This window comes from Montipora foliosa, chromosome 1 (assembly GCF_036669935.1).
Source record: "Montipora foliosa isolate CH-2021 chromosome 1, ASM3666993v2, whole genome shotgun sequence".
Classification (NCBI taxonomy): Eukaryota; Metazoa; Cnidaria; class Anthozoa; order Scleractinia; family Acroporidae; genus Montipora; species Montipora foliosa.
The window spans coordinates 28053298-28078297 of NC_090869.1; the positions used below are offsets into that span (position 1 = coordinate 28053298).

A 25000-nucleotide genomic window follows, 5' to 3' on the forward strand; every position below is an offset into this window, starting at 1 on the left:
ATGACATTGTTTGCATCCGCGTTTGCTAAGCCAATGAACATTCGCACTCGTTTGTTTTTGTTCGATAAGTCAACTAAATGTTTTGCATTTTTGTTTACGTTCTGTTTTCACGTTTATTTTTCAAAGTCATAGGAAAGTCGCTCTAACAGCATCCATGTCCACTCCACTCTATGTCCCCCTTCACCCTTATCCTCGTAAGAACTCACAGTCACAGATTTTACTCCGTCTGATGCCAGACGATGTTACTTATCAACGGGGGCAAGTTACGGGGTGAAACAGTTAACAACATTTACATCTTCTTCCACTCAAACACTGCCCTCTTTCGTCCTTTCATCCCTAAGATTAAAACTTAAAGATTGTATTCTGTCTAAGGCTAGGTTTAAAGTCATAATTCATTCCATTAAATTCCTAACCAGACAATCATCCAGGAAGTTTCGGGTCTTTCTGCAGGTACCGGAAAGCATTGTGTTTTTGGTCACTTGGGATTAGTCTCTATTTGGAGTTGTTTTGTGTTCTGTCTTTTGTCTCTTTTGTTTACGTAATTTCTGCTCAGGTACTTGCAGAAGCTGCCGAAGTTTCAGAAATGACTTGGCGCTGAAACGTTATTTTCAACAAACATGCCCCTGATCCATCAGGCTGCTTGCTTTTTCACCACTTGCTTTCCTTCCTACTAATTTGATTTACCTGGCGTTTGAAATCTTAGTGAAAGGCTTGCCTATTGTTTTTTTTTTGTTATTATTCAACAAAAGCAGAGTGCCTGACCATTCGTTGATGTCAGAGTTGCATTGTAATGCAGTGCATCTTATCAGCTATTTAAGGTTCCATCTGCTAGTTTTAAAAAGCTGATCTTTTAGTATATTTTCAAAAAAGCAAAATGATTCTGAAAATTTGAAACCTCTCTCTTTGAGAGAACGTTTGAGAAACAGGCCGCAGGATTCATGCTTAAGCAATGTAGTAGAACTGGCAATGCCAGGCGCCAACTCCAGTTATAAGTACTGTAGAGAGTGTAATAATCAGTAACCTTGTTTTTCCACTGAAACAAAAGAAAACGTTTGCACGATAATAGAGCTCAATTCCTGGAGGATTAGTTGGGTACAACAACATGACCGCCGTGACGTCACGTGATAACACTCCATATGACACAAAGTAAGAGCACAATACCGTGGGATCTTTAGGAACAACTCAACACTGACCTCCCCTGGTAAATTACCAGTTTTTTTTTTAGGGCAACTCAAGCAAAGGATGATAACCTACTAGTTTCATGGGTTGCTTCCCAAGCATTTTTGTGGATTATTGGTATAGCAATTAAAGTGGCAATCTGCACGTTTGCCACAAGTTAGAAGCACACAGATTTTACAATGACATGAAGGAATGTATTCATAACCATTGATGTTTTTTATCTTGCTTGTAAGGTTAAAACACAACCAAAGTCAAACAGTCAACAGAGCCTAACATGTTCTAATTCTTTTTAATGCTTGTGGCTATGAATATTAAAGGTTATGTGACAAAAGAAAGGCTGTTTTTGACTGATTTGTTTCATTTAGAATCCCTGGAAGCATTATTACGAGAAGTGTTTTATATACAGCACTTGGCCCCACAAGTCTTGAACATTAAATAACACTATGTGAATGAACAAATTTCGCTTGTTTAAATAATTTTCAGTGCCTTACCTGCTCAACAATAACATTAGGAATGTTAACATTTATGAGTGCAAATTCTTGCTGTAACGTGTGTGGCTGGGCAGCTAGATCAGGAAATATCTGTGGTGAATCAATGATGACAGAGTCTGAAATCGCTGCTTCTATCAACTCATCAGGCATGGAAAGGGCTGTTTCACTTGTTGAATGTGAGGGAAAGTTAGCTGAGGCACCACCACTGCATGCCTGTGTATGAAATTTCAAGAACAGTTAAAGAAGTTCACTTGACTTTTTCTCAAAACAGCCAGGTTCTGCACTGCAATAAATGTGCTAAGTTTGAAAGCCAGTTTTAAATTAATTATTGTAATTTATAATCATGGAGTCCACAACTGATGTAAATGGCGAAAGAATTATAGAACTGCATTTTTTTCCTTAAAGAATCCTGGGCAGTGCTGGATCTAACGGGATTCTTCCTTGTTTGGTAGGACATCATTTGTCCTTTCAAATCACTGCTTTGATCGGAGACATTGCAACCCTTGTGAAATTAATTCCCAGTTTTTTGGGAATTCCTGGGAATTCCTTACAGTGTAAGTAGCATTATGATGATAAATTCAGACTACAGAGTCCAAATTCAGTCTGTACATGTAGGATTACATCAAGTACAGCTGCACTTGTTAAGCTGTTAAATTCCTGCAGCAAATCTTGGGTTGATTTTCAAAGCAGAGGATAAGACTCCTTGATTTTCATGTTTACCAAAGTAAACAGGGTGATTTAAAAAATATTATTAAAGCAACTGCAAGAAAAGTTAAGGCAGTTTGATTTTGTTCATCTCATCTGACCAAACTGACTGACCATGAAACTTGAATGGACAGCACCCAACTAATCTTAGTTTCTAGCACTGCTGGATCCAATTATTGCATTATATGAAAATAGCTTGAGCAAGTTGTTAGTAAACAGCTTTCAAATCTAGACGTCAAAGGTTCCAGCCCCATTCTAAACATTAGCAAGAGCTGTCTGGGGTAAACCCTAATTACATTGTGCTGTTTCAACATCACAGAATTGGATGTCTTTTACAAATTGAGATTCTAAAGTTTGTTTGTATATACATTATTAATACTTTTCTCTGAAACCACCCAACAATGACCGAGGAATGCTTTTAAGAAGATGTCGTTTTGATAGTCTCCAAAACTTACCATAATCATCCTTGGCTCAACAGCCCACAAGTGGAGACAGTAGTCTTTTGCCCAAGTGATGAGCTGAAACTGTTCATCTTCTGTTTTTATTGAAGGGAAAAAATTCCACTTCTCAAAATTTACGATTATACAATTTGTATCTAAATCAACAATAATAATAATAATAATAATAATAATAATAATAATAATTATTATTATTATTATTATTATTATTATCTCCACTAAACACTGATGTTTCTATAGCTAAGCTAAGCAAAATTAATGTTAATCCATTGACACCTGAACCCCACTGGACAGCCCCCACTGATGAGTAAAATCGTTAGACTGAGTAAAATCTATTAAGTCCCAATCCTTGGAGTAAATTGGTTAAACAGGGACATCTTTGAATGGATGTTAAACATGGTACATGTACTTTCTCAAGTTTGAGAAGCTGCCAGAGTATGTTTATAGCACAGCATAGTTGTGCTCAGGCTCAGATGTGTAAAAAAAATATGAAAGACCACATAGAAATTTGGATTAGTACGACAACAATGCCACCATTTTTTTCACAGCTGTTATCTCTGTACTTTTGTTTCTTGCTGTTTATTGCTACAATTTGGTTTATCTATCATAGGGTTTGTGAGGAAACCTGATTACTGGGTACATATTATCAAGTTCGTAAATTTCTTCAATTTTAAGTGATATAATAAATTGCTTATAAATAAAGAAAGAAAGGAATTAAGGAGACCGATAATTAGGAGCCTCACCATCTCCTGTTTGGGATCTCCAATGAAACTCTAACACTACATCACTGTGCCCAACAAAAGTGTTGACAGGTGATGCCATTGGGGAGTTGACATCGGGGATGTTCCACAATGATAAACTGTTCTCTCCTCGATGCAACTGTGGTAGAGTGACTGTCACAAGTCCCTCGCCAAATGGCTTAAAATGAAAGAAAGAAAAACTTTGTTTTCAAAAACATTTATTTATTTGGTTGACACTAAGTATTTTGACTGACATTTTAAAAACTTGATTAACTTCATCTTCACTGTCCAAATGATCATTAATTTAAATGTGTAATGTCAATGAAGCACTGTTGAATGTGGCTAAAACTAAAAATTAATTTTGGAAAAGTTAAAAAATCGAGGAATTTCTGGCCAGCAGTGTTATGCACAAGTGTCATACTCAACATTGCAGATTGTTGCAGATCAATCTACAATGTATTCATCGGTTCTCAGTAACAATTGTCAGTTGTGACACATTAATAAAATTATTGTGCTCCTAGCTACCCCTCCCTCTAGTAAGTATGATTAATCATTGGTAAGTATTCCACAGACTGCTTTGTAAGTGTGAATGATGGACAGTGGTAGGGTTACCCTCCCTGCCACCTCGTTGTGTCTGGACATTGCATGTTCAGCACAACCCTCTCAAATACCTAACCCCAAGTTCATCTTGCCTATGAGTTTTAATAACGTTATGGGCCTTAAGCCACAACGTTGACAAGGACGAGACATCAATGTTGTTAATGAGGAGAAACAAGGGATTTCAATGCTCTGCAAGTGCACTTCACATTAGGTACTAAATTTCTACAGCAGTCCCTCTCAGGACTACACTCGCACAGCTGATGGTGAGAAAAAATACTACATGCTGGTAAATAATTTAATTTCTTGTACTCACTGTGAATCTTGCTCTCCAGACTGGGCAATTTGCATTCAGCTTATTCTCTGGTTGTTGAGGTTGTTCAGTATTCCACAGCTGGGATGAAAAATCCAAAAGGTTTTTACAAAGTAAAGTTCGTTTTACGATGGGAAATAAATGACTTTGTTCTGACTGTTTTTTTCTTGCAAGTTGTACTTCTTTTTTACCTTGACTGTAGCATCACTACTGCAAGTTGCCAGTGTAGTGCCACTGGACCGTGACCAGTCCAGACCATGAATCTTGGACAGATGGGCTGTAATGTACTCCACAGGTGTGTTACCTTTCTATTAACAAGACAAGAGACAGTCCAAGATCATGTAAGTCTGCAAGCAACCAGGGTCAACTGTGATCAGTATGAGTGGGTCAGTACAGATTTTCATAAATCTGTCTCTTGGCACAGTAGTGATTTAGGTCCTCACGTAACATGTGGGTTACTGGTAAGTTTGTTGGCCCTATATGCCCCAAGATGTTTTACTGGGTACATGTATTTTGGTTTTCCCCTCTTATCAAAAACCAACATTTGAAATATACCGGTATTTGCCTTGAGTCGACATGAATAGCAATCTTCGTGATCAGGGGAGCACATGTTCTTGGGTACTAAACATGTAAGCTTGAAACTTTTATTAATAAAGTGCCCTAGTGTCATGCTCAAAGTTCAAGACTACTAACTCAAGCTGAGTTGGAATTAAAAAATGAATCGATACACAAGAATATTGTTTTTCCAACTGACATAATATAAACATTGATTCTAACTTCCTGTAGTTCCCATTTTTTTCTTGTTCAACATATCTCCATCAAAATGTACATAAGTAACAGTTGAAATTTCTAAAGGCTTTGAACCATTTTTCATTTTATTTTACTGAGCATAGGAAAGTACAGTCATGTGGGTACAAATTTAAAAACCACACTTTTTATTAAAACAGTGCAAGGGTACATCTTGTGCATACAAACCCTAAGATCCCAGATCCGAACATCACCATCATGGCTTGTTGCAAGGACATGGCGATTTACCCTGTTCCACTTAACTTGTGAGGCACCAACTGCAATGGCCAGGACCAAATAAATAAGAGATAATTATTGTTTTAAGACCACATCTCTAAAACAGAATGTAAAATAATGATCTTTGACTTGTCTTAATATTAACTTTGAGTATATCTAGAAAATAATATTACATTATTTAGCACAATAATTTATCATTGTTATAATTGTTGTTGTTATTATTATCTTTTATTGTTATCATTATCATTATTATTACTGAGTGTACTCCTCCTCCTGGTGGTGTAGATGGAAACCGGTATTCCAAACAGGAGAACTGAAAGTATGACCAAGGGATTTGATAGAGAATGGAAAGGCCAGTTACTGTTGAATTGCTTTGTAGCATTTCTCCAGACTTTTCCAGCACAAGCAAGTGCTGTCAGAAGAGGCTACATTCCGGAAGGGCAGATGAGACTGACACTGCTTTCAATCCCATTGACAAGGAAAGAGAACTTTTAAAAGCTACTTCAGGGCATCAGGTCAGTGTCATTGTAAGTTCTGATGATGGTGGAGGGGGAACAACAGGTGTGAAGATTTGACAAGGCAAGCTGACAAGGTTGATATGGTGTGATTGGGAAAGGTAGAAAGGGTCAGAAGAGAGGGAAGAACAAAATTTATGTATGAGGCCACATGAGGAGATGAGCAAGGTGTTGTGAGAGTTTTTTTTGTCAGGAGTGGTGTGAAGAAGACAGTGAAGGCTTTGCAGGACGAGAAAGGTTTGAGTGTGTGGGAAGAACCCAGTTTGATTTCATAGTTGAAGTGCATCGAGCTGAATAATCTGTTGACTAAGATGGAGATGGGCGAGATTGAGAAGATTGTGAGGGGTGAGATCAGAAAGGAGGTTGGCATGAATCAGGAGAAGATGATGATCAGCGAAGTGAAAGAACTGTTTGGAGAAAGTGATGATGAGGAAGAGTTCATGGGATTTGATGCTGAATGTGAGGAGGGATGTGAATCTGGTGTGGTTACAGAGTGAGAGGCTGTGGGTAAAGGAGATGAGTCTGAAAATGAGGTAGATTTCAAGGTTGCTAAAGGTGTTAGTGGAGAGAAGGAAGAAATGGTGGTTGAGGCTGTATCAACATCTGGAGGAGTAAAGGTAAATGTGGAGAAGCTGGATTGTTTAGGAGTTGAGGGTGAAGAGAGGGCTAGAGGACAGGATAGTAAGGGAAAGATGGGTGGCATTGATGGACAGGTCAAAGTGGTTGAGGAGAAGTTGGTTACTTTCTTGACGATGATGGTCTAAGAGTGGCGAGCAATGAGGAGAAGGAGGAGGTACTTCAGAAGATGAGAGCAGTCTTCAGTAGTGAGGAGTGGGTTGACATTCCTGGTTTCCAGGCTCAGGATAGAAAAGTGAATCGAGTGGTGAAAGTTGCAGAAGGGTTGATTCATAATCTTGTGAAGGATGGGATGTTGATGTCAGAGATCAATAGGCTTCTGTATACTGGGTCATATGTAGTTGCAAATTTCTAGTTTCTAAAGAAACTGTGGTGAGCACTGCATCAATGGGAGAGAGAAACTGGAAATTTGGTTTATCAAACGTGTTGATAAAGGTTGAATTACCACCGCTCTGACGAAGGGCTAACGCTCGAAACATCAGCCTTCCAAATCATTCATGGACTCCAAGGTAATTCGACCTTTATCAACACATTTGATAAAACCAATATAAATTTTCATATGTAGTTGCAGACAGGTTGGGGCTGATGGGAAAGAAGAAAGGTAACTAGTTTGAGAAGAAGAAACCCAAGTCGCAAAGAAGGATTTGACGAGGACTGAGGTGGCAAGAAGGGGGAGTGTTCTTGAGAGGAAAGTGACAGATCATTTGAATAAGAGGTATCACGTTGTCAAGAAGGGGAAAGTTGCTGTGAGTTTGTTCTTGAAGAGGAAGATACAGTCTGGGAGCTCGAAAAATTTGGTGGTTGTAGACAACCGTTCGAAGGTCAGACTGAGCACCTTGTTCAAGAATAACCAGAGTCAGTTGTTCAATGAGTTAAGGGGCAAGGCAAATGCAGGGCCAACCCAAGCACCAAATGGAAGGGAGCAAACAAGGTTCTGGAGTGGTAATTAGTCAGTGGAGAAGAGGCATAACTAGGACAGTAGTTGTTAATAATGTAAATTTTGATTTTTAAAAAAAACACTAATTGGCTTACTGTTAATAAGCTTCAATTCCATCCATCCAGAACTAAACTAATGCTCATTGGGTCAACATATAATCTAATGGAATCTCCATCGACAATATTATGGTTTCACGTGTAACCGCTAATAAATGTTTGGGAGTTCTATTGGATGAAAGGCTTACTTTTGAGACTCACATTGAGTATATATGTGGAAAGGCGTGCCTGGTATAGGAGCTCTAAGACGAATAAATCCTTTTGTTCCACTTTGCACCCTGGTAACTCTATACAAATCACTTATCTCACCTTACTTTGACTATTGTTCTCCCTTAAGTGACACATATGGTAAGCAAGTTAAAGATAAGGGAAAGGCCCCACCTGGAAATCAGCTTCTGTTGTGTGTGGCCAGCGTAGTTAAATTAACTTGTATTGTATTATTGGTTGGACAAGGTGTGGGACAGGATGGGTAATGTGGAGAAGCAAGAGGAAGTGGAGATTAGAGTAGAGATGTGGAAAATGGAATTCGGAAGATGGCGAATTGGAACACTCCAGGTCTGGACAGCGTAAGGGGGTTTTGGTTTGAGAGGTTTAAGCCATCATTTGGGTTAATTTCAGTGAGTTTGCAGCATTGTTTGGACAATGGGGAGGTGCCGGAGTGGATGGCAAAGGGGAGGTTGGTGTTGATAGAGAAGGATGATGCCAAGGGAACAGTGGCTAGCTACTGCAGACTTATAACTGCCATTGATGTGGAAGAGGCTGCGGGGTACAAAGGACTAGTTGCTGATAGACAAGGCAGTGTTAAGGTAGGCTCGGGGGACGAGGTGTTTGGCAATGGGGTAGATCAATTATTGGAAGGCCTATGATACGGTACCCCATTCAGGGATTGTTAAAATGTTGGAAGCGATGAAGGAAGCTGACAATGTGAATGGACTTAACTGATTAGAGTGTAATGTACCCCATATGAACCTCTGCTCTGTGAGCAAGGTTTTTTCAGGCCATGATTGAGAAGGAGGATGTAGATCCAAAGTGTAGAAAGTGTGGCAAGGGGATGGAGTCGGGCATGTGGTAAGTCGTTGTACTGGTTTGGTTTGTTTGTTGTACTAGCATGATTGGGTGGGGTTGAGGGTGTACTGGGAATGTTGTCACAAGGATGGTGTAAAGTGTGCTGACGCGTGGTATAGGGAGGTTCCAGATGGTGTCACAAGATAGGAATGCAGAGATCCGGTGGTATAGGAGCATCAAGGCAACACAGAAGATCGAACATAATCGTCCAGATGTTACTGTCACAGTGGTGGATCAAGTGGATCAGGAGTGGACGTATCTTGATTTCTTGGTAGTTTGCAATAGGAATGCAGTGACTAAAGAGTACATAATTTGTATGAGAAAATCACAACCTACTCTCCTATGGCAAAGAAAATCAGGAAGATGCATCATGTGTCAATGAAGATTGCGCTGTTGGTGGTTAGTAGTTTGGGCACAAAGTCTGATCGGTCTGAAGGCCTTACGGTTTTTGAAAGATCTTGGGATTCTGGATGTGTTGCAAAGAATGCAGGGACCACTCTAATCCTTGAAAAGACAGTTAGTCATTGAAACCCAGATCTGGGGCTGAGGGTAGGCAATATTTATGCCTTCAGAGTTTAAATACCATCTCCTTGCAGGTTGCTCGGACAAAGAAAGTCAAGAATTATTATTAGTCTTAATAATTAAATATAATTATTATTATTAATGTTAATTTATTTATTATCATTATTATTAAATATGCCTTTACTTTGGCAATTTTTTTTATTCTCTTTTATTAACACTGGACAAGGTTTCACAGGGTAATGGTTTTTCAAATTTATATGAAAACTCAGTGGAGGTCTCCACAAACAGCAATCTTACATTATTAATATTAAATACACCATATGTACAATCATTATGTTTCTTATTTTTATGCCCATCATCAACTTTTCCTATCATCACCACTCAGTACAAACATTTTTCAAAGGGCTCAAATTCAAAGTTTTAAAGCTCCCTGTTCAGATTTTGAAAGTGTGTTTGCTTAACACCTGAAAAGCAAAGGCTGTTTACTTTGAGTGTAAGTTTTGGATTTCACGGTCCACCATTACTCACGCTCAAAATTGACCGATTGGACCTCAGAGGGTAGGATCCAGGGAAACGTGATATCAAAGGCTCACTAGCTTAAAATTTCAGCTTATTGTAAATGCAAAACGCGAGTTTAAAAGTCTGAAAGCCCAAAACTCCTGTGCTGCATGTTAATTCTGTGGCATACACACCCATTGCATTCTTAAACTAGTGAGCCTTTTTAACATCATTTTCTCCTCAAACCAGCTCTTTCAAGAACTTAAAATTAGTAATGGCCGACCATTAAACAGGAAAATTCCAGTTAAAATAAACAGGTGTCTTTTTGAAATCAAGGCTCAAAACTTTGGTCACTTAGTGTTTGGTTAACATAGGGGCACTTTAAGAACAGTAATACAGATGTATTTTAAAGGTGCGGTTGGCTTTTAAATGAAGTACAACAAAACAAACCAATAGCTTGTAATGAGCTTGCTGGCTTTTTCCCTTCCCTGTAGAAGAAAAAACAAAGGATGTGATAAAGAAAGTCATACCAAGGTCAAAATTAATGATGTATTCTTTATCATATGAAGCTTGCATTTTCTTGTTTGGGATTTAGGGAAATCATCACTTTCTTTGACAGTATGCTAGTGACTTTGAGGAAATGCTTAAGCAGGACCCTCCTTTGTCATTCTTGAATGGCACCAACACTACAGGGTCCGGTTCTTCAAAAGCTGATTAACACTAATCCCAGATTAACTAGACGCTCAATGAGCATATACTGGGTTGCCTGTGGTACATGTTACTCAAAAACACAAGGGACTGAGTTAGATGGAATTGAACAGCAGCGTTCCAGGCAATTTTTTCAAGTCGGGGGTCATTAATTAAGACCATTTAAGGGGTCACCCAGAAGTCGTGCCAGCAGAGGCCCTTAATGGTTTACACGTTCATATGACAAAACAGATCTTTTTCTAAGGTTAAAAACCGGCCTATTAATCATTTGTCATAAAGAAAAAATTCCTGTCATTTTTAGAAAAAATTGGCATGCATTGTGTACGTGCGGTAGTGCAGTAACACAGCGCTTTATTCCATATTATCAACCATCTTCCAAGGTGATTCAAGTTGTCTTTGCGTAATACGTAGCTCTAATAGTACACGATATTGTTTTGGTATTGTACCGTAAACGTCCATGTATAAGCCGCACTTTTTTTCACAAAATTGAAGCCATAAATCAAGGGTGCGGCTTATCCATGGATACATCTGTGTTTGGAGTTTTAAAAAACCTAATTAATATTCATACAACTTCTTAAGATCTCAGTAAAGAAACATAAAAGAAACTGAGAGCATGTTGCTGTAAGTTGTTCATTGACTTTTTAATGAGTGGTGGCTCGTAAAGGAGCCGTTTGTGTCTTCGAGTGTTTATCGGCGAATCTTGCACTCCAAGAGTTCTTTCAAGAGATTAATTTTCGCTTTACTCGAACAAGTAAACACCAACCTACAAGGAATCTCCATTCCTCCACACAGCTGTTTGCAGTGGGTAGTGGCCAAAACGCGGGGCCGGGGCCGGGGACGGGGGTGGGGGTGGGGGTGGGGGCGGGTCTGGGCCGGGGTCGGGGTCGGGGTCGGGGTCGAGGTCGGGGTGTCTTGTTTTTTTTTCAAAATTTTTTCGTTTCAATTTCTCCGATCAAGAACGTTAAAGACAATCAATGGAAGAAATCAAACCATAAGATCGTGTAGATTAGAAGACACAAATTGTAATATATTCAAGAAATCAGTTGCATTCTTCTTTTAGCCTATCGCCGGCATTCCAAAACATTAATCTACTTCCGTAATATTTTCGTTTCAGTCGACTAACCCTAACCCAACGACATATCGATCGAGCAGCTAGTACAAATAAAAATCTGAAAATCTTCAGGATCCTCAGTGCCGTGATCTTGCCTTAAAGTAGTGCCTCGTACGTAGGTGCGAATCACCTAGAAACACTGAAGACTCGCTGAGCTTCACATTTTAAAACCACGTTTTAATGTTTACTTCGTAAGAAACTTCTCCCCAATACAATTAAAACGAAACAGAACATAGCCGTAATTCCACTAAGGTCGTCATGCAAACGTTCTCAGTTCCTTGTTTTCGCAAAATTGTTCTAAGTGTGGTTGTGCTTTTTCTCGTAAAATTGGATTCGATCCCTTGAAGTCCGAATAGAATTGGCTAGCAAGTTCCTATGCTACTGACTATACTACAAACCGTTTGTGGTAAATCAGACAACAAAATTGACAACAACATGAATAAACAAGCAAAAGGAACGTTGCATGACTGCGTGACGATCATCGTGGAACTGTGATTCTGGTTTTTTTTTTAACGAAGTGAATATTATGATGGGACTCTGTCTGGCAGTTAGCGTGTATTCCATAAACTCCAATTACGGTAATTTTGGAAATTCTCTTAATTTCGAACAACAAACTTCAATTTTCGGAAAGACAAAAAAACAAAGTACGAAAAACTAAGCTAAAATGCCCCTTAAAAGCTTTCATAGCATCCGTAGGTTCCTCAAATTTTTTGACTTATCGCCATCATTAATGACAGTCATTCGAGAAGACACCCCGACCCCGACCCCGACCCCGGCCCCGGCCCCGCGTTTTGGCTACTACCGTTTGCAGTGACGTCTTCGACCAGTCACTTCCACGCATATCTTTCCGCCACGTGCGATAAAATACCACAAAATTCCCGAGTACTCGCGAGGTGAATGGCCGACTGTTTAGTTGTCCTCGACCACCCTCTCGGCAAATTTGTCGACTGCATTATCAAGCTCCTGTTCTGCATGAAATTTTTCGCCTATTGTGGGTACATCTTTATAGACGTGGTCATGATACCCAGGCCCTGGCCCAGACTCCTCCCCACATTTAAAGCTTGGCTACTAAGCACTCGTTCGTTTTGTAACTTCAATATCAAAGGAATTTCAGCTTTATGGTGAAACCTTGATTGCTTGTCCTTGTTGGTTTATAGCAATAGAACGTTACTGGAACTTCAAACTTTATTGTATTACATTTTTTTCCAAAATCTGCGCTTCTAAATTCGGGGTGTGGCTTATCTACGGATGCAGCTTATACATGGACGTTTACAGTATATCATTGTAGTGCCATGGTAGAAGTCTTAAGTAAATTGCCCCCTGAGAAGACATGTGGTTACTAGCAAAGTATTAAACCCAGAAAGATTGAAGAAAATAAATGGGAATTGAAAAACATTGGCTTCTAGGCTGACATGCTGATCATTTTCAAGTTCCTTCACAACTTCAGAAGAGCAGAAGGAAGTTTTCAGGACGGTCCATCGAGAATAAAATATTTTGCCATCAGCAACAAAATTTACAACATGAAAACAACATTAATTTTGAACCACGAAATATAAAAAAGTTACCATCAGCGAAAAATATTTTGGGAGATTTTGGCTAAGTTGAATTTTGTTATTGTTACAGTACTTTTGGCTGCACAAGTAAATCACAAAATCAAAAGTGACATTGAATTCAGCAGGCGTGAACAAGTTACTGCGGCGTGTTTACTCACGAAACGGTGAAGCATCTGTGTCAAATGATGGCAAGATACCGGGTTTTTGTTTTTGTTAGTTTTCTTTTTTTTTCAAGTGTTATAAAGTTTGACAAGGAATGTGTGAGTTCAACAAAAAGATCACAATCACCCAACTTTTGAGGTTGACCAGTATTTCTGGAAAGTCAACAATTTACTCTCCAAGACAAGGTTATTTATAACCAGGTCATTCCATCGTTTTAGAAATAGCAGCTACTTTATTATTCACCTCTAAATGTTTAATATATTAATCTAAACATTTATTATTTTTCTTTCTTCATGAAAAACCCTCAGTAGTCAATACAACAGTACGCTGTACCTGTACATGTGCTGGTACTCTTAGTAACTGATGTTCATTTAGTCATTTTTTAACTTACACATACTTCAAAATTTTTTCATTTGCAGTGATTGTATAAAATTACCTTAAGTCCCAGATATAGATAAACTGATCCATTGAGCAGGTGGAAAGAAGATGAGGGTCAAACCAGGACCAGTTTAAATCACTGGAGCCAAAGAAGAGGATCAGCAAAATAAGTGATTGCAACTTACCAAATGAATCAATGGAATCTTACAATCATAATAAAGTACAAACAACAACAACAACAAATAATAATAATAATAATAAAAAAAAAAATAATAATAATAATAATAATAAAAATAAAAAATAAAATAATAATAATAATAATAATAATAATAATAATAATAATTTATAATAATAATCACCTATTGACTCTTTTTAGCAGATTTTACTCAGTCTAACGCCAGACGATTTTACTGGGGGCATCCTGGGGTGCCTGTTAACCAGTCAATAACTGTGTCACCTCCATTAATCCATTGACTCCTGGGAATGAAACTTCGCAGATTTTACTTTGCCTGACGCCAGACAATTTTACTCATCAAATGGAGCATTCTGGGGTGCCTGAGGAGTGAGTGAATGGGTCAATATTAATAATTATTATTTAATATAGAAATCACTATACATTCTATCATCCACCAAAAAATAGTGTCAGAGATAAAATGCAACCACTTTTTTTTTTTCGTTCTTAAGGAGTGTGTCCTTTTCAGTGAATTTCATTGGCTGTTTTGTTTTTCTTCATAAACACAAAGACTTCACATGTTCAATTCAAGAAATCTCTGTAGGACACTGTATTTGTATAGAAGATACTGTATACATTTTTTGGCCTCTCAAAATACTCAAACTGCTGCTTTCAAAGATGTGGTTATGCCATCAAGTTGTATAAAATTATGATATTTCCAAGGTTCCAATGGGAAGTGCAGCTCTTATAAAACAAGAGGTTACAGGTAGCCTACACTTTGTTCAAAGGAATTTTAACCAATTGCCTTTAAAATTCACAGCATTTCAATGATTTTTTATGGTACAATTTTTATCTTGGTCAATATCCAGTTCAATTCCGTAGTGCAAAGTCCAAAGTCCACATTCCGTGACCCAATCATGTGGTTAAGTGCAATCTCATTTGTAGATTGATGAGAATGAGAGTTGAGGATGTTGACATTAAAATCACCCAGGCATAATTTATATAAGATAACTTATTCCCAAAATGGATGGCTGCCAAGATATCTTTAATAGACTTGTTAAAGTCATTTCGAGAGGCATCGCAAGGTCTATAGAGGCAGCCAACAATAATATTTCTACCATGAGGTCGCATGATTTCCACAAAGACTGATTCGTACAATGAATTGTCAGAAGTTAGTTATAACCCCTCTAATAAGAAGGTCTCTTAAAGTGGTGAAACTGCTTCCAGCCACCTTAATTAATTAAGTCTCACAATGGGTTAAAGGAGTCTGACATAGTGCATGAGTACATGCGCATAGGTTGTTCACCCATTGACTCTTGTACCAACCCCATTGACGAGTAAAATTGTCTGGCATTAGACAGTAAAATCTGTGAAGTCTCACTCCAAGGAGTCACTGAGTTGAAATAATGAAAGACAAAGTGCTTCCTTTGCTATTAATTTTCATCTGCAAAATGGTTCTTCTTGTCACATTCCTTGTTCACATACATTGTAACATGGAGGCTGTGGAATACTGTGTAAACAGATTGAGGAACGATCAATGTTTCACAAAGTGACTACTGATTTGTAATTCAATGTAATTTAACGTAATTGATTAGCAAAAGAATGTTGAATATTGTTGTTGCTGTTGTTTTATCAGAATGTACCTTGTAAACAGTACCTAATTGCTCGTGTGTGACCTCTGAGAATTTGCTGCTGTAAACCATTTCCTTCCCTCCATGACCAGATCTCTGTCTTCTGATTGGACTATAGCGAGAAACATGATTACACAAGAAACTAAGACTAAAGAGAGGAATAATTATTAAGAACCTTAATCATAGTGATCTTATACAATTTAAAAGGTCTTACCGTAAACACCCGCAGATATGGTAAGCCTCACCCTGAATTTAGCAGCTCAAATTTTGGAAAAAAATTCTTTGAAAGAAATCAAAAGAAATCCAAAGTAGTCTTTAGAAGTCTTCTTCATCCACTGTTCATCAAACCTAAACTCACTATTATTAAACATTGAAATGGAAAATACATGGACTTCAAAGTCTAACCCACTATTTTAATAGCACTTTATTTATAATGAACATCGTTTCTACCAACTTTGACATATGACTGATCTTCTTCTGGTGTTTGTTGACAGGAATTTCTTCATTCAACAAAGTCTTTCCATAGATTTTTGCCTTACAAGAAGAATGTAAGCATTTGATTGGATGTGAAGCTAAGAACACTGGACACCGGAAGAAAATGATATCTCAGTTAGGTGGGAATGTCAACAGTTTGTTAAAAATTCCTGACAAATTTCTTTCTCAAAAAACGTGGAAAAAATGTAATTTTTAATTAGTGACAATTGGAATAATTAGGGATGAAGAACACTTTATTTAAACATGCAATGGAAAAACTCACAGCATTGGCAAAGACATGAGCATGTGAGAGGTGAGGATTCCATTCCACAGCACCACATTCCCATTTGCTGTTCCTAGCAACCTTTTTTGTAATGACAGTCGGAGAATCCAGGTCAATGAATGCCAGTCCCTTCCGCCTAAAAAGCAGTGCATTTAATAACATTTCCATACCTAACCATTACAGAATCCATGACGGTCCTCGTGCAGAACAACAAACAATATTTATAATTATTAATTTTTACAACAAGGACCAAAACTGTGGAACTCATTGCCCGATTCGATAATTATGAACAATTATTGGATGAAGTTTTTGTGATATCCAGAATAATCAAGGTCGAGGTAAGGGTTATCAGCTGAAGCCGAAGGCTGAGGCTGATAACCCTTACCGAGACATTGATTATTCTGGATATCACAAAAATCGAATCTAATAATTGTTTTATTATGCATTGTACGAAAAAAACTGAGTGGAACTGGTAATTTATTTGTCAACGGCACATAATTCGATTGACAAAAGTAAATAGCAATAAATAAGTAACTGAAGAAAACAAACCTGGAAGTCATTTTTTTGTTTCTTCACTGACGGCAAGAAACACAAAGCGCACGAACTTGACATGATTACCCTTAGAAATCATGCACTGCAGTCATACATGACATGATAACCTGTGACCTTGAGTGACCTTGACATGATAACTGTATAATCTGCAGTTATGACGTCACAGGCGCTGATTTTGAAAAAAATAAACTGTAAGCTTTCGGCCAATCACAAAAGAGTAAGAGAGTTGAAACAAATCGAAAGTGGTTCAGCGTTGTCTGTACTCTCATCTACAATGATACATGTATCACAGTGGTCAAAATGTTATGAACTCACAAGGAGTTGCCGAATGAGTCCACAACAAATTTTGACCACTCCTCAGTCAATTAAAGACCCTGAGTGTTGGTCCGGCCAGAGTTGAAGTCACGACCTGGTGCTCAACCACGTAAGCCACTGGTACAATTTCAGCATTTGGAAGCCACCTTGCATAATTGATGCCATCCTCATAACTGAATAAACACTAGAAAAGAGTACAAAACGATTCTCCCCAAAATATACAACTACTTTCAAATGCATCGTCGATGGCAAAACAGGAATCGAACGAACCTCACTAATCCTGGATTACTGCTAGCTTATGATTTATGAAAACACTTACGATCCCAGAACAGCAAATTGGCCTGTGCAGTCCACTGCCATTACTGTTGCCTGTAATATGGGAAATAATATCGAAAGTTAAGTGAAGCTTTGATCCTTGCAGTTACATGTATGAACGCAATTTTTGCAATTGCATAAAGAAGCCTAAAAAATTCAGGACTTCAACAGGGTTTGAACCTGTGACATTGCGATACCGGTGCGACACTCTAACCAACTGGGCTATGAAGCCACTGACGTTGGGAGCTGGTCATTTGTGGGTTCTAATGTTCCCACGAGGAATGAATCAACTATGAAATGATATATGAAATGGATCATAATATGAACTGCAGATATGAAATCAAGTGAAACTATGATCCTCACAGTTATGAACATTGCAACCTACAAATGACCAGCTCCCAACTTCAGTGGTTTCATAGTTCAGTTGGTTAGAATGTCGTACCGGTATCGCAAGGTCACAGGTTCAAACCTCGTTGAAGTCCTGAATTTTTCAGGCTTCTTTACACAATTGCAAAAATTGCGTTTATGACTGCAAGGATCATAGCTTCACTTGATTTCATATCCGCAGTTCATATATGATCCATTTCATATATCATTTCATTGTTGATTCATACCTCACAGGAACACTGGAGCCCACAAATGACCAACTCCCAACGTCAGTGGCTTCATAGCTCAGTTGGTTAGAGCGTTGCACTGGTATCGCGAGGTCACAGGTTCAAACCCCGTTGAAGTCCTGAATTTTTCAGGCTTCTTTACGCAATTGCAAAAATTGCGTTCATAACTGCGAGGATCATGCATAGCTTCACTTGATTTCATATCCGCAGTTTATATATGATGCATTTCATATATCATTTCATCGTTAATATCGAAAGTGCTGGATATTAATGATCACGTTTAATTTAAGAGTGGTTTTCCGAGGTTATTTGCGCTTTTCAAAAGAGAATGGTCATAATTACCAACAACAAGAGCTTAAAACAGGGGCGGAAGTGAAATGTACATGCACGGAATGGTATAAATAGATGCAACAGTAAGCACTTGGCTGATGTTTACAGGTCAAATATCGCCAAATCAACTACCTCAACAATGCTATAGAAATAGGAAAAAGAGAGAAACGACATGAAACTCACAGGCCAGTCTTTATGCGGAGCAACTAGATCCTGGTAGGCAGCCATCTTGGATTCAGTTTGGATAATAGGTGATAGCATACACGACATATTGTTAAGGAAGAAAATAGAAAAACCACACTTTGTTCGGCATGCCTTGCGCGCCTTTGTTATTCTTTTGTACTATCCCAGCGATGATGGCTTCAGTGACGAACATGTCAAATAACAATCCGACACTGCCCTGGAAGTGTTACAAGAAGATCTACCACTACGAAGAAATGGATACGGCAGTGTGGTAAGTCTATTTTGCGGCATCTAAACCGTTTGATTGCTGAATTTTCCGGTTGACGGTGGCTGTAAACTCCGAGGTACAACATGCTGAACATAAAAACGATGGCGAAGAAAAATACAATAAGTGTTACGGCTCGGTAGTTCTCGCGGTTGCCCTTTTAGTACGACAAAGGGCCCGTACGCACTAGACTGACAAAATTTGTTTGGACTGCGATCAGTCCCTTCATAAATCAGTCGAGCGGCTTAAACACGGAATGCTGGAATGATGGACCGGAACGGTGGAACGGCGGAACGCCGGAATACTTAAACGCGGAACGCCAGAATACTTAAAACGGAACGCTGGAATACTTAAATACGGAACAGTTGTGAAAATTTTGACAATTGGAACACATGGTTTCTCCCCCCACAAGTGTTCGGGGCAAAAACGAAAGTGGAGATCGGAACTGCATGTCCTTCAGAGTTTTTCAGTGCGTAGATGTTTTCCTTCCGAAGACTTAAGGAAAGTCGTGAAGAAGGAGTTGCATCACTTCCCTGATGCGAGCACACAGGGCTATGGTCAATGAAGTTACTTTATTGTTGTAAAAAAGGTTGCTGTTATTCATCGTGGTGAAGTATTGAAATGTATTCTCGTTTGTCTCACCATGTGGTCACTTGTGATGTAGATCGCGACGTTTTGACTGCATACTGCTAGTCTTCATCAGGCGATGATGTCGACTGGTTACGCGTCACCTTTTAAACAGGATGCCCCACTGTGATTGGTTGGTTTTCAGGCAGCTGTGGTTCGTGCGTTTCGATCTTCGCTGTTTCGGCGTGTTGTTCCTTCAGTGGTCCGCTGTTGTATGGTTCTCCTATTGTTGTGTTTCTTGATCATGGGCGTTCATGCTTCTGGAATTTCTATTCCACTATCCCTGTTGATGTTGTTAGGGTAAAGTCTTAAGTGAATCACGTTTTTGACCCTGCGTGTGTACCAATGAGGGTCACGATCAATAAACTTTGCTTCGTTCCAAAGTGTGTTGTGTCCGGTGTTGTTAGCGTGTTCTGAAAAGGCGGAGGTCTGGGTACAAGCAAGTCGGATGTTTCATTCATGTTCTTTCATTCTATCTTGCATAGGTCTTCCAGTCTCGCCCATGTAGACTTTACCGCATTCACAGGGAATCCTGTAAACCACGCCATCTTGTTTAGTCGGCTCGACAGCGTCTTGAAAACAGTGTGTATGCCTTGTTGCTCTGGGCAGCCGCAAAGTTGTTCGGATAGGCGTAAAACCGCGGTAGACTTATATTCGATTGTGGGCGCAGCACTGCTACTTGGTTTCCTGGTCTTGGTGATTTTCTGCAAGAAAGAAAGAGGGTAACCATTACAGACAAGAACAGAAGACAGGTGTTTCTTCTCCTTGGAGATAACAGAAGGTTTTGTTACGAGACGTTTGGCGCGCTCATAGAGATACTTGACAATACCGCGTTTTACTGATTGAGGGTGGTGGGAATCATACGCTAAGTACTGATCAGTGTGCGTAGGCTTCCTGTACACGCTGGTGGTGAGGCGGCCATCCAGTTCTCTTGAAACTGCGGTGTCAAGGAAAGCGAGTTTGTAGTCGTTCTCTGTCTTCATGTTGAAGCGAATGAAAGGCTGCTGGTTGTTCAGATGCTGTAAGAAGCTATCAACGTTTCCGCAATCCAGGATGGTTTCCAGATCCTAATCACAGCTGCTGAAAACCAACCAATCACAGCGGAGCATCCTGTTTAAAAGGTGATGCGTAACCAGTCAACATCATCACCTGATGAAGACTAGCAGTATGCAGTCGAAACGTCGCGATCTACCTCACAAGTGACCACATCGTGAGACAAACGAGAATACATTATTATTATTGTACTTGACCACAATGAATAACAGCAACCTTTTTTTACGACAATAAAGTAACTTCATTGACCATAGCCCTTTGTGCTCGCATCAGAGAAGTGATGTAATTTACCTCCTTCTTCACGACTTTCCCAAAGTCTTCGGAACGAAAACATCTAGGCACTGAAAAACTCTGAAGGACATGCAGTTCCGATCTCCACTTTGGTTTTTGCCCCGAACTCTTGTGGGGGGAGAAACCATGCGTTCCAATTGTCAAAATTTTCACAACTGTGCCGTGTTTAAGTATTCCAGCTTTCCGTGTTTAAGTATTTTGGCGTTCCGTGTTTAAGTATTCCGGCGTTCCACCGTTCTGGCATTCCATCATTCCCGCATTCCATCATTCCCGCATTCCGTGTTCAAGTACTAGCCGAGGCAGTCGTGTCATTTTATTTGTTTGCGTGACAAAACACGACTGCCTCAGAAAAGCGGGCTGACCTACTGATTTATGAAGGGACTGCTCCATTGACCCAGTCCAGAGTTGTTTCAAATGTCAGCGATGTGAATAAAGGACATATTTTCACTCGGTTGTCTGTTTGGTGTCGGTAAACTCGTAAACGTGCCTTTTTTAAACTACTTTTTCCAGAAATATTCAGCTCGATGTCAAAGAGAAAACCTGGGAATTATTTGTGAGATCAACTAATGCGTGGGTGGAAATGCAAAGAATTGGAAAATAATGGCGATTTTGTTTTCCCTTGGCAGTGTCTATATCAATCGCCGGAAATTTTTAAGGGCTCGCAGAAAAACGTGATTTACATGTTTAAATGTACACGAGAGATCTTGACTGAGACATGTAGGGGTTTAATTTATTTGAGTTATTTTAAACTGATCCAGTAATCCTTGATCCGGATTTTCCAGGGAACCCCGCCAGGGCCGACCTCATCATGTCTGGAAATCTTGAAACTCACGCAACCCTTCCGGACGCAGCGGATTGAAAGCTGGGGCCCGTTTCTCCCGTAAGTCCTGCCTGGTAAGTACCCGATAAAAACCCGGTAACATTTCGGGTGCATTTCTAAATTCCAATTCGATCGAATGCAGGACCTCTCACATGAGTGGAGCTTTCTCGGTAATTATCTTAATTAATTAAAAATTTGATCTTCCGTTGACAATAAAGCCTAATGTGCACTTTCCAACGCCGTCCTATCGTTCAAAGTTTTAGATCATTTTCATCATCATGTAAATTTTTTTGGACCGGTAAATTAATTATTTTCAAGAAAATCAAGTCCCGGTGTCCTAGCAAATTTGGACCCCCGGGATAAATCCCCATATTACAGCTCATTTATTTAACTGTACATGTATATCAATACAGAGTTAGATTTTGGATCAGGAAAACTTGAGGAAAATATGAAGGCCCGTTTCAACTTTACATGTGCCGAATCTAATGCAAACGAGAAAAATCTATTGTTTTTGCTCATTTGCATTAGATTCGGCACATGTAAAGTTTGACATTTGAAACGGGCCTTAGATCAGTTAATTTGTTGTTTAAAAGCATTCGCGGCGGCATTTCATATAATTAAGAATATAGATAGATACGAATAGATGCGAATAGATGCGAAAAAAATGCAAAGTCAGACTTAAAGTGGTACTATGATCAAATTTTTACCCCTTGATTTTTTGAGTGTACATGTATCACATAGAATTCCATGAAAGAACAAAAATGCCATTTACCGTTTGCAAATATCTTCATTAGTTCCGGAGATATTTAAGTTTGAAAAATGGGTAAAATATGCAAATGAGATGGCTGATGACGTCATACACTCAACCCAATATTATATTGAGTATATAAATAGAGCTACCTTGGCCAATTTGCAGTGCAGACCATTGAAACTTGGTAGTCTAATAGTTCTACAGGAAACACACCTATGGCTATAAAAAAATACGTTCCCATGGCAACTCACTCTTTTCCAGTCCCCACCCACTTGATTTCAATATGTTAGTGATTTTCAGCTTGAAAAATGTTAAACGAGGCCACAAACTCGAGCTAACATAATTATTTACATGCTTGCTGGATCATGCATATGAAGTGCTGTTAGCAAATATCAAAATGGAATGCCAAAGGTGGCCAGAAAAGGTTTTAATATGGGGGAGGTCTGGAACCCAGTGTGATGCCATGGTAACAGAACTGTTAAGCTCATATTGTGGAGAACATTTAGTAGAATCTTACTGCAAAAAATCAAAAAATTCTGATACAAATTGGCTGAGATATCTCTATTCATCGTATTTGAGCAAAATTTGGTTGAGTGTATGACGTCATCACTTGGCTAATTTGCATATTTTAAAAACTCGAATATCTCTGGAACGAAAAGAGATGTTTGAAAAAAGTAAACAGCATTTTTCTTGTCACGCAGACTACTTGTTTATGTTTCAAAATGGCTTAGATAGGAAAGATGCGATTTTCGTCATAGTACCACTTTAAGCTTCAGTTGAAGTTGTTGAAAGCATGCGCTGAGGCTTTTTCATAAAGCGTTGCTTTTTGTTTGAATGGCTTCACACAATAATTTTGCCCTTTATGTGATAAACGTGTAATCGCAATGTGCCCTTGTGCAATTAAGGATTAATTTCACATGTGTTTCAAAGTTTTCCAAATTGCCCTTGTCACTTCACGACTCTGGCAATTTGTGAAACCTTTGAAAATATGCGTGAAATTAATCCTTAATCGCCCTCGGGCCCATGAGATTACATACTAATCAAAAGAACGCTTATTTTCAGGGGGGTCCAAATCCGCTGTGACAACCGGTATTAACAGCTCGTTAAGTTAAGGTGCTCAGTAGTTAATATCAAGACGTCCTGAAAACATGTGTATTTGAACATTGTATTCTCCGAGTTATGAAGCAAAAAGAAAAAAAGGAGGGCAGGTTGAAGTAAAAAAATCTTAAATTTGTGTATCTGTATAAACAGAAATCTAAGCATGTAACAAAAGGAAAACACTCTTTTAGATCTACTTTTTGTTAATTTGCTATTTTCGCAAATCCCAAAATACAGTTCATTTTGGGGGCTTATTTGCATTAAAACAATGGATTTTCAGTTCGCTGAAGCATGATACAGGAGTAAATGACTTGTATTGTTTTTATGTAAAGAACCCTCAAAACGTATTGCATTATGGGAATGGAAAATAGTCTACATTTTACACTTGAGAAAATCGGTCATTGATGACACTTGACCAATGACCATTTTCAAGAGGAGGAGGATGACTAGATCGTGAATTTTTGGAAAATAACTTGCCATAGACCTAATCGGCTAACTCAGTGTTGTACCCAATTCAAACCCTTTGGAAATAAAACGTTTTGTTCCAGGTATTTCCATATCATTTAAACATGAATGCTACATTATCATGCAAATACAATACACAGAGAATTTGAATCCCACGAGATCTGAATTGGGTACAAGAGCCGGGGTTTTTTTAGGCAAAAAATTTCCTTATTTGGATGTAACGTAGCTCGGGCACTTTTCCGCTCGTGCAGCTTCGGTCTTATTTTTGTCCATATTTGGGGATAAAATTGGTGTCCTAAACTCCCGAGCTTTGTTCCAAGGAAAATGGTTTCAAGTTACACGCTGCAAGGTGACACATGCTTCTGGTACAACATTGAGTTAGCTGATTAGGTCTGTGCCTCCTTGGGAACAAAACTGAAAAAGATACCCCAGACACATACATTGCCATCTTTATTCAGGCTCCAAATTCAGCCAGTATCACTGCATGTCATTGTCAACACATTGAAAATTGAGCCATAAATAGCTTTTTAATGTTTGTGTAATCAAGAAATAACAATTTTCAACAAAAATCAATAATAGTATTATTGGTTTCTTTATTATTGTATACAGAGATGAAATTGTAGAGTACAGATCATCTCCAGAAAGAAATAATATTGGTTTATAGGAAGGTGTTTATTGAGGTTCACCTTATCCCGTCATATTATTATGATTATGGCGAGACAGGCCCATGCATGGGTGACTTGTAAACCTATATATTTTTACCCCTGTCAAAAAAGAGTTACAAAGAATATAGAGTGATTTATTTTACTTAAATTAATGGACATCCCTAATTTGCATTAAGGTATTTAAGGACTTCATTAAGTGGAAATCAAAAGGGATGAAGGTGCTTGCATGTGTGCTTAGCTTTGGCTGCATTCTTTGCATGCAAGAATTCACACAGCTTTATTAGATATTTTCATTCCTTAAATTCTTTGTCTCCTTTTGAATGGGATAATTGGCAATTATTGTGGCTGGGCCTTTGTTAGCTGTTGCTAGAAACCAACAATGCCCTTAAATCACATGGCATTCTAATGCAGAAGTAAGGACTAGAACTGTCACAGTTTATGCTGTTTAT

At 38.7% G+C, this 25000-nt stretch overlaps 2 protein-coding genes across 9 annotated transcripts in view; one reads left to right on the top strand and one right to left on the bottom strand.

The window, feature by feature from the left end:
- LOC137995843 (GATOR2 complex protein WDR59-like) overlaps positions 1-18601 on the bottom strand; it is a 41540-nt gene extending 22939 nt beyond the window's left edge. The window contains exons 1-12 of one of the 3 annotated variants that reach the window (XM_068841318.1): positions 18517-18601; positions 17394-17443; positions 16208-16343; positions 15477-15562; positions 13706-13786; positions 10186-10223; positions 5459-5547; positions 4675-4791; positions 4487-4564; positions 3577-3751; positions 2831-2910; positions 1671-1883 (exon numbers count right to left, since the gene is read on the bottom strand). In XM_068841318.1, coding sequence (XP_068697419.1) covers positions 1671-1883; positions 2831-2910; positions 3577-3751; positions 4487-4564; positions 4675-4791; positions 5459-5547; positions 10186-10223; positions 13706-13786; positions 15477-15562; positions 16208-16343; positions 17394-17443; positions 18517-18594 — 1221 coding nt within the window. In that variant the 5' untranslated portion in view covers positions 18595-18601. Of the gene's footprint in view, positions 1-1670; positions 1884-2830; positions 2911-3576; positions 3752-4486; positions 4565-4674; positions 4792-5458; positions 5548-10185; positions 10224-13705; positions 13787-15462; positions 15563-15664; positions 15731-16207; positions 16344-17393; positions 17444-18516 lie in introns of those variants that run through there. The other 2 variants (XM_068841325.1, XM_068841321.1) reach the window with 2 other exon arrangements.
- A 20-nt stretch (positions 18602-18621) lies between these two features.
- Positions 18622-25000, top strand: part of LOC137995861 (Wilms tumor protein 1-interacting protein homolog) — a 14842-nt gene continuing 8463 nt past the window's right edge. The window contains exons 1-2 of one of the 6 annotated variants that reach the window (XM_068841333.1): positions 18622-18787; positions 21535-21646. The gene's annotated coding sequence lies outside the window, so the exon portion shown is untranslated. Of the gene's footprint in view, positions 18788-21534; positions 21647-24527 lie in introns of those variants that run through there. The other 5 variants (XM_068841338.1, XM_068841342.1, XM_068841351.1 and 2 more) reach the window with 5 other exon arrangements.